Raw genomic sequence first — 14929 nt, forward strand, 5'->3', positions numbered from 1 at the left:
TTGTATTAAAGTACTCTCTTTTCAAACAGGCAGTACATTCAGCTCACATCTTACCTAGCAGGGGACAACACAATTAAGCACTGCAGTGTTCCGCTAACGGGCGCTATTCGGCTAAGTCCACCTGCAGCCATTACATCACATTACATAGCATTCCAGCTGCAGAGCAGATCTTCAATGTGATCTAGAGCTCTTTGTGTCTGTCCTACAGTACAACGCCTAGGCTAACGATGATGATCTAATACAGCTGTCTGAAACGTCATTAGGCTGGCGGCCAGGTAGACATGTCTATTAGACAGTATACCCTCTCACTGTCAGACAAGAAAAGTGAAGGGGTAATGTCTTACCCCCTAGGAGATCTTTTTCGCTCATCCCCTCTTCCTTTCTTGCTTTCTTTATCTCTATTTTTTGTTCCTCTACCTCTCTTTCTCATCATCTCTCTCTCTCGTCCTCTCTCTCTCTCTCTCTCGTCCTCTCTCTCTCTCTCGTCCTCTCTCTCTCTCTCTCTCGTCCTCTCTCTCTCGTCCTCTCTCTCTCGTCCTCTCTCTCTCTCGTCCTCTCTCTCACATCCTCTCTCTCTCGTCCTCGCTCTCTCGTCCTCGTTCTCTCTCTCTCGTCCTCTCTTTCTCTCGTCCTCTCTCTTTTTCTTGTCCTCTCTCTTTTTCTTGTCCTCTCTCTCATCCTCTCTCTCTCGTCCTCTCTCTATCTCGTCCTCTCTCTCGCATCCTCTCTCTCTCGTCCTCGCTCTCTCTCGCTCTCTCTCTCGTCCTCTCTCTCTCGTCCTCTCTCTCTCATCCTCGCTCTCTCTCTCTCGTCCTCGCTTTCTCTCGTCCTCTCTCTTTCTCTCGTCCTCTCTCTCGTCCTCTCTCTCGCATCCTCTCTCTCGTCCTCGCTCTCTCTCTCTCGTCCTCTCTCTCTCGTCCTCTCTCTCTCGTCCTCTCTTTCTCTCGTCCTCTCTCTCTCGTCCTCTCTCTCATCCTCTCTTTCTCTTTCTGCTCCCTCTCTAGTACTCATAGTTATTAAATGAAACATTCATGGCCAGTCTACTTTGATTAGTCTCAAGCCTGTGAGTAGAGGCTCCAGTCCACCCTGCAGTGTAGCCCGGTGAATACTAGTTACCCTGAATCTGATCTATGGGACGGAAAACGGAGAGGGAGTTGTCAGGAGGGCGCTAGTCATTTAGATTGAAGTGTGTATATCCCTTACTGCTGTGGTAACTTAAATACAGCACTGTACGTACTGTACATGCATTAAGAATGCAGCCAAGGAACTTGAATGGAAAGCTTGCAAAGAATCCCAATACTTTTACATTGGATGTGGCTTATGAGGACAGTGATCATTTGACCGTTGTTTGGTGTTTTTTGGTCTTGAGTCTTTTGTCTGGGCGCCATCTTGTTATGACTGCCTCCCTCTCAGGGGTTCTACACATTTTTTTTTACTTGTTGGCACCCCAAATTACAGCCTGTAAAATATTTTTTTTTGAAAATGTTTGAAAATGTTAATTCTTAAATTACCCATGGCTCACTTTCTCACGGAGGAAAGAAAAAAAAGTAAATTGATGGACTTTCTCTCCTGATGATGTTATTGGCCCGACACTTTTAAATGAGGTGGGAGGGAGAACATTTTGGGCTAAGTGGCAAAGGCCTAATCTACTGCACACTGTGCTGAGACAAAAAGAGCTGTTCTGTTTTGGGATCATTTATACTCTCCCCCTTTGAAGTGCGTCCCAATCCCTTTCATTGTGCCCCTGAAAGATTAATTACAGAAAACCAGATCAATCAGTTAAATCCACAACAGGAAAATTATTTTTGGAAAACCAATTTTCTACTACTAGACCTCTCTCTCTCTCGCTCTCTCTCTCGCTCTCTCGAACTGAATATCTAAAGAAAAATAAAGAGGAAATAACTGGACTATGGCATGCTAAAAACTTCATGGTAGGAATAGTTTGTGGTTCTCCCTAGTTATCAATCAATCAATCAAATGTCTTTATAACGTCCCTTTTACATTAGCAGATGTCACGAAGTGCTTGTACAGAAACCCAGCCTAAAACCCCAAACAGCAAGCAATGCAGATGTAGAAGCACGGTGGCTAGGAAAAACTCCCTAGAAAGGTAGGAACCTAGGAAGAAACCTAGAGAAGAACCAGGCTCTGAGGGGTGGCCAGTCCTCTTCTACCCACAGAGAATGTAGTCACTTTACAACCAGGCCCGAGTTTTAGGCTATTACAGGCCAGAGTTCTTCCTGGTCAGGTCACATGGTCAGGAATAACTCCTGTAGATTCCACAAGCACCAACTCCATACCAAACCTCTCAGTTTGTCATTACAGCATGTCTGCCTACTGAACGTTCAGTACATGCACTGTGTGTGTTTGTGGGCATGGAGGAATGGCTAACCAAATGTTTTAAACTTTGTAATCAGACTATGGTTTTCTCCAGTGTAATTTAGCTCCAGACAGCCCTCTCTGTGCCCGACATAGGGAGGGCTGGTGTGTTTGATGTGTTCTGTCTGTTCTTTCAAACCCAGCTGGGCCTGGGTCTAACAGTCAAGGGTGGTCAATTCTGGTCCTGGAGGGAAGTAAATGTCGGCTCAAGCCCAGATTTATTAAGACACCTGATTCAGATAATGATGGTCTCTAACATTAATATGGTGATTAGTTCATTTGAATGATGTGTGTTTGTGCTGAGATGGAACACAAACCTGCAGCTACTGCATACCCTAAGGGTTAAGCTGAGTTGGCCACATGTGGTCTATGGTGACCGTGATCTTTTTATTAGCCAATAGGGGGCGATGTGTGTATAATTACTCTTTGGTCAATTAATAGAAGCTCTTGTCCAGAGCCACTTACAATATGTTTATTGAACCACATCCTCTCTGTCTTCCTTCTCTTCCTTCTCTTCCTCTCCCTGCAGGTGACGGTGGTGCTTCAGGAGTGTGCGATGAAAATGAAAGGGCTGATGCCAGCTGAGCTGCGACAGGACCTGGAGGACACCATCTCCTCTCTCAAGTCTCAGGTAGGAACAAGTCCTGCATGGGGCACTATACACAGGACACACACAGCCTATAGCTAACTCACCAAATTCAACTAATCCACATATCAACTAACTATCAAGATCTTGGTTAGTTGATTCATGTGTTAGTGACCTAGAGTTGTTGACCCCTGACCTATATGGAGTAATACAGACAGAGGTCCCTGTACCTGGGCAATACACTCCATACCTCACCTTATAGACCTGCTTTCCTTTTCAGTGTTTCTTCAGATACCAACTATGAACAGTTTTCCTTTGCTGCCATTTTCTTTTCTGCTTTCCTCCCTCTCTCTACATATTGATAGAAACCATCCCAGACTGAACCCACACATAGTCTCAGTGTGAGTGTCAGCATTGTTTGTTTGATTCCTTGGCTGTGACGAGGGGATATGATATGGTGGTGTAGACCAGACACCAGAGCCCATAGACATGGCTTTGGACCGGTCCACTTTGAAGCTCCCTCTCTTTCTCTAGGCTCCATCAGATCACACACAATTATTATTATCAATTACACATTAATACTGCCGCCCAGCCGCCGCGGACAGTCTCCTATTAGTTTAACTGGGCCTTGTTCGACAAGAAAACTGTGGTGGGCGGCGGGAGGGAGGGGAATTTCGAATGTAAACAATAGGCCTTTCTGTGTCGGGCTGTGGTGGAGCGGGCTGAGGGAGAGGGGGGCCCCACTAACCAACCAACAACAACATTTGGAGGGGGCCCGCATTTCTAAACTCAAACTGGCCCCAACGCCTGGCTGCTTTGGATAGCTCCGGCTGGATCTCTTTCCAGTCCTGCCGCCACAAACCTCTACTATCGGATATGTTTATACGGTGTAATTCACGACCAGAACGGCCTCCCTTTTCATTGAGGATGTCTTGGGTTTTTCACATTACGACGCATTATTTTACTGAAAGAACGAGTGACTCCATGGCATCCGACCGCAGTTCCGTTTCTGCATACTGGTGCTGTTACCCTCTGAAAGCAGCAGCGCCGCCTCTCCAAATGAAACGCTAAATCTGTTCCTGAGGTTTCCATCCAAGAGAATGGAATGTACCATTGAGTTCCAGTACAGTAGTTACACATCAATGAATATTATAACCTTTTTGTTTCAGTTGATCTAAAGAGAAGGATTTTTATTTGTTGTGAAACACAGTAGTATGTACAGTGCCTATAGAAAGTCTACAGCCCCCTTCAAACTTTTCACTTTTTGTTGCCTTATATCCTGGAGTAAAATGCCCCACAACTTCCAAGTGAAAAAAAATTGAAAATCGATACAAAATAAAACTGAAATATCTTGGTTGTAGAAGTCTCCACCGCGTTCTAATAGCAATCCTAAATTATCTCAGGTGTAACCAGTCACCTTCAAAATCACACACACCAAGTTCATTGGCCTCCACCTTTGTTAAATTGTAGTGATTCACATGATTTCAGGATCAATTCAGCAGTCCCTGTAGGTTCTGTGTATAAAACTATTCTAAGGCCTGAATATCCCATGGAGCATGGTCATGACAATTATTAAGAAGTACAGTAGAAGGTGTATGGCACCACCAAGACCCAGACTTTTTGGCCTAAATGCAAAGCGTTACTTTTGGCGCAAACCCAATACCCATCATACCCGCAAACCCATCACCCAAAGAACACCGTCCCTACTGTGAAACATGGTGGTGGTAGCATCATGTTATGGGGATGTTTTTCAGCGGCAGGTTCTGGGAGACTAGTCAGGATCAAGGGAAAGATGAACAGAGCAAAGTACAGAGAGATCCTCACTTTTCTCACTTATCAGGATAGAAGGGGCAATGAATGGAGCAATGTACAGAAAAGTCCTTGAGGAAAATCTGCTACCCTCTGCAAGAAAGCTGAAACTGGGACGGAAGTTCCCCTTTTCAGCATGACAACAACCTGAAGCACACAGCCAAAGCTATGGTGTCTGACAGCGAGAGGGTATACTGTATAATAGACATGTCTACCTGGCCGCCAGCCTAAGGTAAATGTCCTTGAGTGGCCCAGTCAGAGCCCCCACCTAAATTTAATTAAAAATGGTGAGACAACTTGAAGATTGCTGTCCATCAATGCTCCCAAAGGAGCTTGACAGAGCTTGAACAGTTTTATAAAGAAGAATGGTCAAATATTGCCAAATCTAGGTGCGCAAAGTTGGTTGAGACCTATCCCAACAGACTCTGCTGTAATTGCTGCCAAAGGTGCTTCCACCAAGTATTAACTCAGGGGGGTGGAGACATGCCCAATTATGATATTTAAGTTTTGTATTTTTAATATATCCTTTTTTTCACTATAAAATAATATCTTTAAGTGTGGAGTATGGTGTGTAGATATATTTTTTAAATGCATGAAACTGAGGCACTGACAAAGAAAATGTGAAAAAGTTGAAGGGGGTGTAGACTTTCTATAGGCACTGTATGTAGTTAATTAAGGCCTGATACTGCTTAGTCTAACCCTTTGGAAGTGAACTCTTTCACTGTATGAAGTTAAGGCCTGATACTGCCTCGTCTAATCCTTTGGAAGTGAACTCTTTCACTGTATGTAGTTAAGGCCTGATACTGCCTCGTCTAACCCTTTGGAAGTGAACTCTTTCACTGTATGTAGTTAAGGCCTGATACTGCCTCGTCTAACCCTTTGGAAGTAAACTATTTCACTGTCCCCCTGAAGTAGTAGTGGACTAGCTTTACTGACCCCATGTCTTGGATTCTCATGGTTTCACTACTGTATCAAAATCCTAACCTCTCACCTATAATCTCACTCAGTCGCCTTACTCCCGTATGAATTACTTTCTAGCCCCCTACTCCCGTATGAATTACTCTCTAGCCCCCTACTCCCGTATGAATTACTCTCTAGCCCCCTACTCCCGTATGAACTACTCCCTAGCCCCCTACTCCCGTATGAATTACTCCCTAGCCCCCTACTCCCGTATGAATTACTCCCTAGCCCCCTACTCCCGTATGAATTACTCTCTAGCCCCCTACTCCCGTATGAATTACTCCCTAGCCCCCTACTCCCCTATGAATTACTCCCTAGCCCCCTACTCCCGTATGAATTACTCTCTAGCCCCCTACTCCCGTATGAATTACTCCCTAGCCCCCTACTCCCGTATGAATTACTCTCTAGCCCCCTACTCCCGTATGAATTACTCCCTAGCCCCCTACTCCCGTATGAATTACTCCCTAGCCCCCTACTCCCGTATGAATTACTCCCTAGCCCCCTACTCCCGTATGAATTACTCCCTAGCCCCCTACTCCCGTATGAATTACTCCCTAGCCCCCTACTCCCGTATGAATTACTCCCTAGCCCCCTACTCCCCTATGAATTACTCCCTAGCCCCCTACTCCCCTATGAATTACTCTCTAGCCCCCTACTCCCGTATGAATTACTCCCTAGCCCCCTACTCCCCTATGAATTACTCCCTAGCCCCCTACTCCCCTATGAATTACTCCCTTCAACCCCTACTCCCCCCTACTCTCCAACGCTTGCCCCCTATTGCCTTAACCCTTTTTCCCCTAACCTTTTCTATCTTAACCCTTTCTCTATCACTCTACTCCTATATCCTCTTACTGAGCCCCTACTGTGCATTGACCCCTGACCCCCTACTGTGTGTGTTGACCCCTTACTCTGTGTTGGCTGCAGGTGAACTTCCTCCAAAAGAGAGCTTCTGTGTTACAGGAGGACCTGGATGCCTGTCACAGCAGGAGGTAAATGTCCTGTAACGTGACTGTGATCGAGGCCTGGCGGTGGAAGCCTTTGATGTCTCGTCCATCCATCATGCTGTCAGAGACACTGGATGTGTTTATGGAAAGCATCTATACATACCCTGTGACAAGAGGGGCCATTCAAATAGTCTGCTGCTCCCACCTGGGACGATGCTGTGATCTATCTGGGTGAACATAGGAGGCGTCGGAGTCACTCAAATTACACCACCCAAACCCAACTCAGTCATTTCATTTACTACATTGATTTGACAGGGACAATGCACATCAATCAATATTTCTGTAAATGTGCCAGATTTTACATCTGTAGTCCCGGGCAGGTAGTCAAACCTGAAATCTTCTCTATCCTCTTTGGGTAATAAAATAGACTGTTGAGAGATGTGAAGTTCATGAAACATGACATGTGCTTAAACAACCCTCCCTTTTCTCTCCTGTCCTAAACCCCTCCCCTCACCCAATATAGGTAACCATGGACTGTTCTTCCCTTGGCCACGCCCATTATCCAGACATGAAGAATAAAACAGTCTATCAGATGTGAGAATCATCGCCACAGTTACCAGGCATCACACATGTGTCATGCCATGGGTGCACCAATCAGTTGTGCCAGTTATGTTGGCCACACCCACACTGTTTTTAACCACTATGGATTTGTATATATACTGCTCAAAAAAATAAAGGGAACACTTAAACAACACATCCTAGATCTGAATGAAAGAAATAATCTTATTAAATACTTTTTTCTTTACATAGTTGAATGTGCTGACAACAAAATCACACAAAAATAATCAATGGAAATCCAATTTATCAACCCATGGAGTCACACTCAAAATTAAAGTGGAAAACCACACTACAGGCTGATCCAACTTTGATGTAATGTCCTTAAAACAAGTCAAAATGTGTGTGTGGCCTCCACGTGCCTGTATGACCTCCCTACAACGCCTGGGCATGCTCCTGATGAGGTGGCGGATGGTCTCCTGAGGGATCTCCTCCCAGACCTGGACTAAAGCATCCGCCAACTCCTGGACAGTCTGTGGTGCAACGTGGCGTTGGTGGATGGAGCGAGACATGATGTCCCAGATGTGCTCAATTGGATTCAGGTGTGGGGAACGGGCGGGCCAGTCCATAGCATCAATGCCTTCCTCTTGCAGGAACTGCTAACACACTCCAGCCACATGAGGTCTAGCATTGTCTTGCATTAGGAGGAACCCAGGGCCAACCGCACCAGCATATGGTCTCACAAGGGATCTGAGGATCTCATCTCGGTACCTAATGGCAGTCAGGCTACCTCTGGCGAGCACATGGAGGGCTGTGCAGCCCCCCAAAGAAATGCCACCCCACACCATGACTGACCCACCGCCAAACCGGTCATGCTGGAGGATGTTACAGGCAGCAAAACGTTCTCCACGGCGTCTCCAGACTCTGTCACGTCTGTCACGTGCTCAGTGTGAACCTGCTTTCATCTGTGAAGAGCACAGGGCGCCAGTGGCGAATTTGCCAATCTTGGTGTTCTCTGGCAAATGCCAAACGTCCTGCACGGTGTTAGGCTGTAAGCACAACCCCCACCTGTGGACGTCGGGCCCTCATACCACCCTCATGGAGTCTGTTTCTGACCGTTTGAGCAGACACATGCACATTTGTGGCCTGCTGGAGGTCATTTTGCAGGGCTCTGGCATTGCTTCTCCTGCTCCTCCTTGCACAAAGGCGGAGGTAGCGGTCCTGCTGCTGGGTTGTTGCCCTCCTACGGCCTCCTCCACGTCTTCTGATGTACTGGCCTGTCTCCTGGTAGCGCCTCCATGCTCTGGACACTACACTGACAGATACAGCAAACCTTCTTGCCACAGCTCGCATTGATGTGCCATCCTGGATGAGCTGTACTACCTGAGCCACTTGTGTGGGTTGTAGACTCCGTCTCATGCTACCACTAGAGTGAAAGCACCGCCAGCATTCAAAAGTGACCAAAACATCAGCCAGGAAGCATAGGAACTGAGAAGTGGTCTGTGGTTTCCACCTGCAGAACCACTCCTTTATTGGGGGTGTCTTGCTAATTGCCTATAATTTCCACCTGTTGTCTATTCCATTTGCACAACAGCATGTGAAATTTATTGTCAATCAGTGTTGCTTCCTAAGTGGACAGTTTGATTTCACAGAAGTGTGATTGACTTGGAGTTACATTGTGTTGTTTAAGTGTTCCCTTTATTTTTTTGAGCAGTGTATTTATTCACTGTCAGATTTTTTTTTCACATTCACCGTTGGAAATCAATAATTTTGCATAACCTTTTGTGGATGTTTAATGTGTGTACTATCCATACATACACTGTATATACAAAAGTTTGTGGACAACCATTTAAATGAGTGGATTCTGCTATTTCAGCCACACCCGTTGCTGGCAGATGTATCAAATCTAGCACACAGCCATGCAATCTCCATAGAGAAACATTGGCAGTAGAATGGCCTTACTAAAGAGCTCAGTGACGTTCAACAATTCAGTTTGTCAAATGTCTGCCCTGTTAGAGCTGCCCTGTTCAACCGTAAGTGATGTTATTGTGAAGTGGAAAGATCTAGGCGCAACAACTGCTCAGCCACAAATTGGTAGGCCACACAAGCTCCCAGAACGGGACCGCCGAGTGCTGAAGTGCGTTGCATGTTCGTTGGGAGCTTCATGAAATTAGTTTCCATGATCGAGCAGCCACACACAAGATCACCACGCGCAATGCCAAGCGTCGGCTGGAGTGGTGTAAAGCTCGCCGTCATTGGACTCTGGAGCAGTGGAAACGCGTTCTCTGGAGTGATGAATCACGCGTCACCATCTTGCAGTCCGACGGACGAATTTGGTTTGGCGGTTGCCAGGAGAACGCTACCTGCCCCAATGCATAGTGCCAACTGTAAAGTTTGGTGGAGGAGGAATAATGGTCTGGGGATGTTTTTCATGGTTCAGGCTCCTTAGTTCCAGTGAAGGGAAATCTTAATACTACAGCATACAATGACATTCTAGACGATTCTGTGCTTCCAACTTTGTGGCAACAGTTTGGGGAAGGCCCTTTCCTGTTTCAGCATGACAATGCCCCTGTGCACAAAGCGAGGTCCATACAGAAATGGTTTGTTGAGATCGGTGTGGAAGAACTTGACTGACGTGCACAGAGCCCTGACCTCAACCACATCAAACACCTTTGGGTTGAATTGGAACGCTGACTGCGAGCCAGACCTAATCGCCCAACATCAGTGCCCGACCTCACTAATGCTCTTGTGGCTGAATGGAAGCAAGTCCCTGCAGCAATGTTCCAACATCGAGTGGAAAGCCTTACCAGAATACTGGAGGCTGTTCTAGCAGCAAAGGGAGGACCAACTCCATAACTCCATATTAATTCCCATGATTTTGGAATGAGATGTTCGACGAGCAGGTGTCCACATACTTTTGATCATGTAGTGTATGTTGTTTTTTGTGATTCCATATGACATACTTCAAAATCAAGTTTTATACTGAATGTACATACCGAATGCATTGTTTTATTAAAGTAATTTTTTCATCATATTCATTTAATTTGATTGTCAATGAACACATCATTTCTCATCTTAACAGTGTTTGATCCCATATGTAATAAAAATATTGTATTATTTTTGAGTTGACACACAACCTCAGCTTGCATGCCAGAGACCTTGAATCTTCATTGCTCCCATTGGAGCGTGGCAGCCGTTTTCTATTCTGAACAGTAGTTCTGTTGTATTGGGGGTTTGTGGTTGGTGCAGATAGAGACCTCTGGTAGTAATGGTGGAACATCCAGCCAAACAGAACAGTAGTTTAGTAGTGTTTCTGATTCCACAGTAGCAAGACATGACTCTGGCTTATACCATTGTCTCCATTGATGACCTCAGACGTTCCTGTCCATTAAATGGCAGCTGTTTGTGGCATTGCTGTATTTAAGCAGTCCCCCCTAGTCAAATAAAATAACACAATGGTTTTGAATAACATGAAAACAACTAGTACTATTACTACTTTTCAAACTCCCATCACAAGTACAGTGAGGGAAAAAAGTATTTGATCCCCTGCTGATTTTGTACGTTTGCCCACTGACAAAGAAATGATCAGTCTATAATTTTAATGGTAGGTTCATTTGAACAGTGAGAGACAAAATAACAACAAAAATATCCAGAAAAACACATGTCAAAAATGGTATAAATTGATTTGCATTTTAATGAGGGAAATAAGTATTTGACCCCCTCTCAATCAGAAAGATTTCTGGCTCCCAGGTGTCTTTTATACAGGTAACGAGCTGAGATTAGGAGCACACTCTTAAAGGGTGTGCTCCTAACTGCAGCTTGTTACCTGTATAAAAGACACCTGTCCACAGAAGCAATCAATCAATCAGATTCCAAACTGTCCACCATGGCCAAGACCAAAGAGCTCTCCAAGGATGTCAGGGACAAGATTGTAGACCTACACAAGGCTGGAATGGGCTACAAGACCATCGCCAAGCAGCTTGGTGAGAAGGTGACAACATTTGGTGCGATTATTCGCAAATGGAAGAAACACAAAAGAACTGTCAATATCCCTCGGCCTGGGGCTCCATGCAAGATCTCACCTCGTGGAGTTGCAATGAGCATGAGAACGGTGAGGAATCAGCCCAGAACTACACGGGAGGATCTTGTCAATGATCTCAAGGCAGCTGGGACCATAGTCACCAAGAAAACAATTGGTAACACACTACGCCGTGAAGGACTGAAATCCTGCAGCGCCCGCAAGGTCCCCCTGCTCAAGAAAGCACATATACATGCCCGTCTGAAGTTTGCCAATGAACATCTGAATGATTCAGAGGACAACTGGGTGAAAGTGTTGTGGTCAGATGAGACCAAAATGGAGCTCTTTGGCATCAACTCAACTCGCCGTGTTTGGAGGAGGAATGCTGCCTATGACCCCAAGAACGCCATCCCCACCGTCAAACATGGAGGTGGAAACATTATGCTTTGGGGGTGTTTTTCTGCTAAGGGACAGGACAACTTCACCGCATCAAAGGGACGATGGATGGGGCCATGTACCGTCAAGTCTTGGTTAAGAACCTCCTTCCCTCAGCCAGGGCATTGAAAATGGGTCGTGGATGGGATTTCCAGCATGACAATGACCCAAAACACACGGCCAAGGCAACAAAGGAGTGGCTCAAGAAGAAGCCCATTAAGGTCCTAGAGTGGCCTAGCCAGTCTCAAGACCTTAATCCCATAGAAAATATGTGGAGGGAGCTGAAGGTTCGAGTTGCCAAACGTCAGCCTCGAAACCTTAATGACTTGGAGAAGATCTGCAAAGAGGAGTGGGACAAAATCCCTCCTGAGTTGTGTGCAAACCTGGTGGCCAACTACAAGAAACGTCTGACCTCTGTGATTGCCAACAAGGGTTTTGCCACCAAGTACTAAGTCATGTTTTGCAGAGGGGTCAAATACTTATTTCCCTCATTAAAATGCAAATCAATTTATAACATTTTTGACATGCGTTTTTCTGGATTTTTTTGTTGTTATTCCGTCTCTCACTGTTCAAATAAACCTACCATTAAAATTATAGACTGATCATTTCTTTGTCAGTGGGCAAACATACAAAATCAGCAGGGGATCAAATACTTTTTTCCCTCACTGTAGATGCTTCAAGATTTAAGAATAAGGACAGTGCAAGAATAAGGACTGTGCAATATTTTGTGAACAGACACAGCATAAACATTGCTACTGCATAGCGGGTTTGATTGAATTCCAGTCCAAGTCTCAGATGCCTGCAGAGCGAGGCTGGTAAGGATGATAACGAGTGTGTGTTTAGGGAGAGGCCTGTATAGTTTACCACTCTTATTACGTATCATATTATGCTGGACAAGGAGGAATGTTTGGGTTTCGATGCTGGCCGGTTCAAGGGAATCCTCATTTCCTGGAAGAAGACGGGTTAGGTTTGAGGCGTTATTATGATGTTCCAAAACAGCAGATTTCATTTCAAACAAGCCCTGCGTCCCCATTAGCATTGGAATTGCTTTTCTTGTACGCGTGCTGTTGCGCACTTCCTCAAATCCCCATTGTCCGTGACCTGCTCTACGGTTTCCAAGCGTAACACTACACCACTCCGTATTTATTTTATGTGCTGATTCTGCTGCCTGGGCAAAGGGAGAGAAACTTTCACACCGACAGGAACAGGAATTTAGTCTTTGGGCACCAAGCCTTTGTAGAGTCTGTTGTTTGTGGAAGGAGAGCACGGAGTACTCTCATTCCACAACAGTTGCATCCTAAGACAGTACTAGGACCCCTGGGGGTACTTGGCCTATCCACAGGGTGTACTTGAGAAGACTCATTCGACCATTGGCTTATTGGTAAAATGCACATGAGGGGTACTTCAGGGGTGCTCCGGGCAGAGCATATTCAGTTGGTGTACAGTAACAAAAGGTTGGGAACCACTGTCCTAAGAGAACGAGGGTGTGTCACAACTTCCGCCGAAGTCGGCTCCTCTCCTTGTTCGTTCGGCGATCGACGTCACCGGCTTTCATATTTCCATTTGTTTTGTCTTGTTCCATACACACCTGGTTTTCATTCCCTAATCACACTGCATGTATTTAGTCCTCTGTTCCTCTCCATGTCTTTGTGTGAAATTGTTTTATGTTATGTGGGTATTTGTCACGCGCCAGACTTTTGTTCATGTTCCGTGTTTTGGGCACGTTTATGTACTTATGTGCTTTCGTTTTGGACCGGAATAAAAAGTGCACCTGTTACTACACTCTGCTCTCCTGCACCTGACTTCGCCTCCCGTACACACCCGTAAAAGTGTGACCCTTCTGTATGAGATGTGCTAGCAGAGAAGCTGGGGTTGATGGGTGGTTGGAGGTTCGGGGTGTGTTTGGGAAGAATGGAGTCAATGGTTTTGGATGTGAAGGTGTGTATTTAGGTTGTCTGAATGAGCTCAGCTTTAGGGTGTGTGTGTGTGTTCATCACTACAGACCCTGGTTCGATTCCAGGCTGTATCACAACCGGCCGTGATTGGGAATCCCATAGGGTGGTGCACAATTGGCCCAGCGTCGTCCTTGTTAGGTTTTGGCCGGGGGAGGCCGTCATTGTAAATAAGAATTTGTTCTTAACTGACTCGCCTAGTTAAATAAAGGTTAAGTAAAAAATAACTCAGGCTGGAGCATTGGAGCTAAAGGTCAGAAGAGGAAGTGACCCCAGATTTGCTCATTTACATTTAGGATGCATCTCAATAGTCTAAAGTAACTTTCATCTACATTGATGTGAATGGACTAGACAGGTGTCAAATTCCTGATAGACATTCCACCATATTATCTTATGTCATACTGTGTTCCAACAGGTCACTTCAGACTGTTGAGATGCCAAGAATGTACTCCTTTATATCTGTCTGTACATAAAAGAACTGGGAGTACCTTTATGACACTTCTTCCACACAGCCAACCCAACTGCATAGATCAAAGGTCTTCCTCCTCTCCTCCCTCCTCTCTGTGTTCTCTCCCCATCAGAGACAGAGTGCCGACACCGTGACATCATAAAAGGGAGACGGATGTTCCACTGTCCCAGAGTTCTGTATCCCTCCGCCTGGTGGCACAGAACCGAAGCACACCCAGGCAATCCCAAAGAAAGTGTGTGCTGGGAATTCGTTAGTTCCAAATCCATGAAGCACAAGTGACTTGAGTGATGAGTGATTTTTGTTTTGGGATATGGTCTCTGTGAGGGAGAAAGGTCATAGGGGTAGTGTTTAGGGAATTGCAAATTGATTTGAGGTTGAGTTGTCTTGCTGTCCTGCTAGTATAGTTTGTGGGTTATGCATGGTGATGTGTGGAAGCCTACTGTCTCTGCTCTCTTCTGTATAGACACCTCTGATTGACTGTGTTTGTGTACACGTGTGCGAGTGTGTGCGTGTGTTTGTGTGTGTTAACACGCTAGTAAAGTCAGTGGATCTTTTTATAGAGTTGTTTTCTGACTTAGTCCCTAGGAGACCTGTGTTTGGCTGCTCCACTCTACACAAACTGCCTGCATAAATAACCCTGTTTATCACTACAGCATCTCCTCACACACACACACACACACACACACACACAGCAGTGTCTCCTCACTATTTATTTATTCTGTGTTTCCCGTCATGTTTTTTCTCTACTCCTAGAGGTTCTAGAGGTTGATATGGCGATGATCGCTGATGTTGACGGCAAACAGTGTTGCTAGTTTTTTACAGGCC

The 14929-nt window shown here is 45.5% G+C and overlaps 1 protein-coding gene across 2 annotated transcripts in view; it reads left to right on the top strand.

The window, feature by feature from the left end:
* The window catches only part of LOC145850366 (centrosomal protein of 112 kDa), a 244797-nt gene extending 236846 nt beyond the window's left edge, over positions 1-7951 (top strand). The window contains exons 6-8 of one of the 2 annotated variants that reach the window (XM_082972797.1): positions 2906-3007; positions 6656-6720; positions 7199-7951. In XM_082972797.1, the coding sequence (XP_082828923.1) occupies positions 2906-3007; positions 6656-6720; positions 7199-7202 (171 nt within the window). In that variant the 3' untranslated portion in view covers positions 7203-7951. Of the gene's footprint in view, positions 1-2905; positions 3008-3065; positions 6721-7198 lie in introns of those variants that run through there. The other variant, XM_082972796.1, reaches the window with a different exon arrangement.
* Positions 7952-14929: the final 6978 nt, after the last annotated feature.

This window comes from Salmo salar, chromosome 03 (assembly GCF_965601325.2).
Source record: "Salmo salar chromosome 03, fSalSal1, whole genome shotgun sequence".
NCBI lineage: Eukaryota > Metazoa > Chordata > Actinopteri > Salmoniformes > Salmonidae > Salmo > Salmo salar.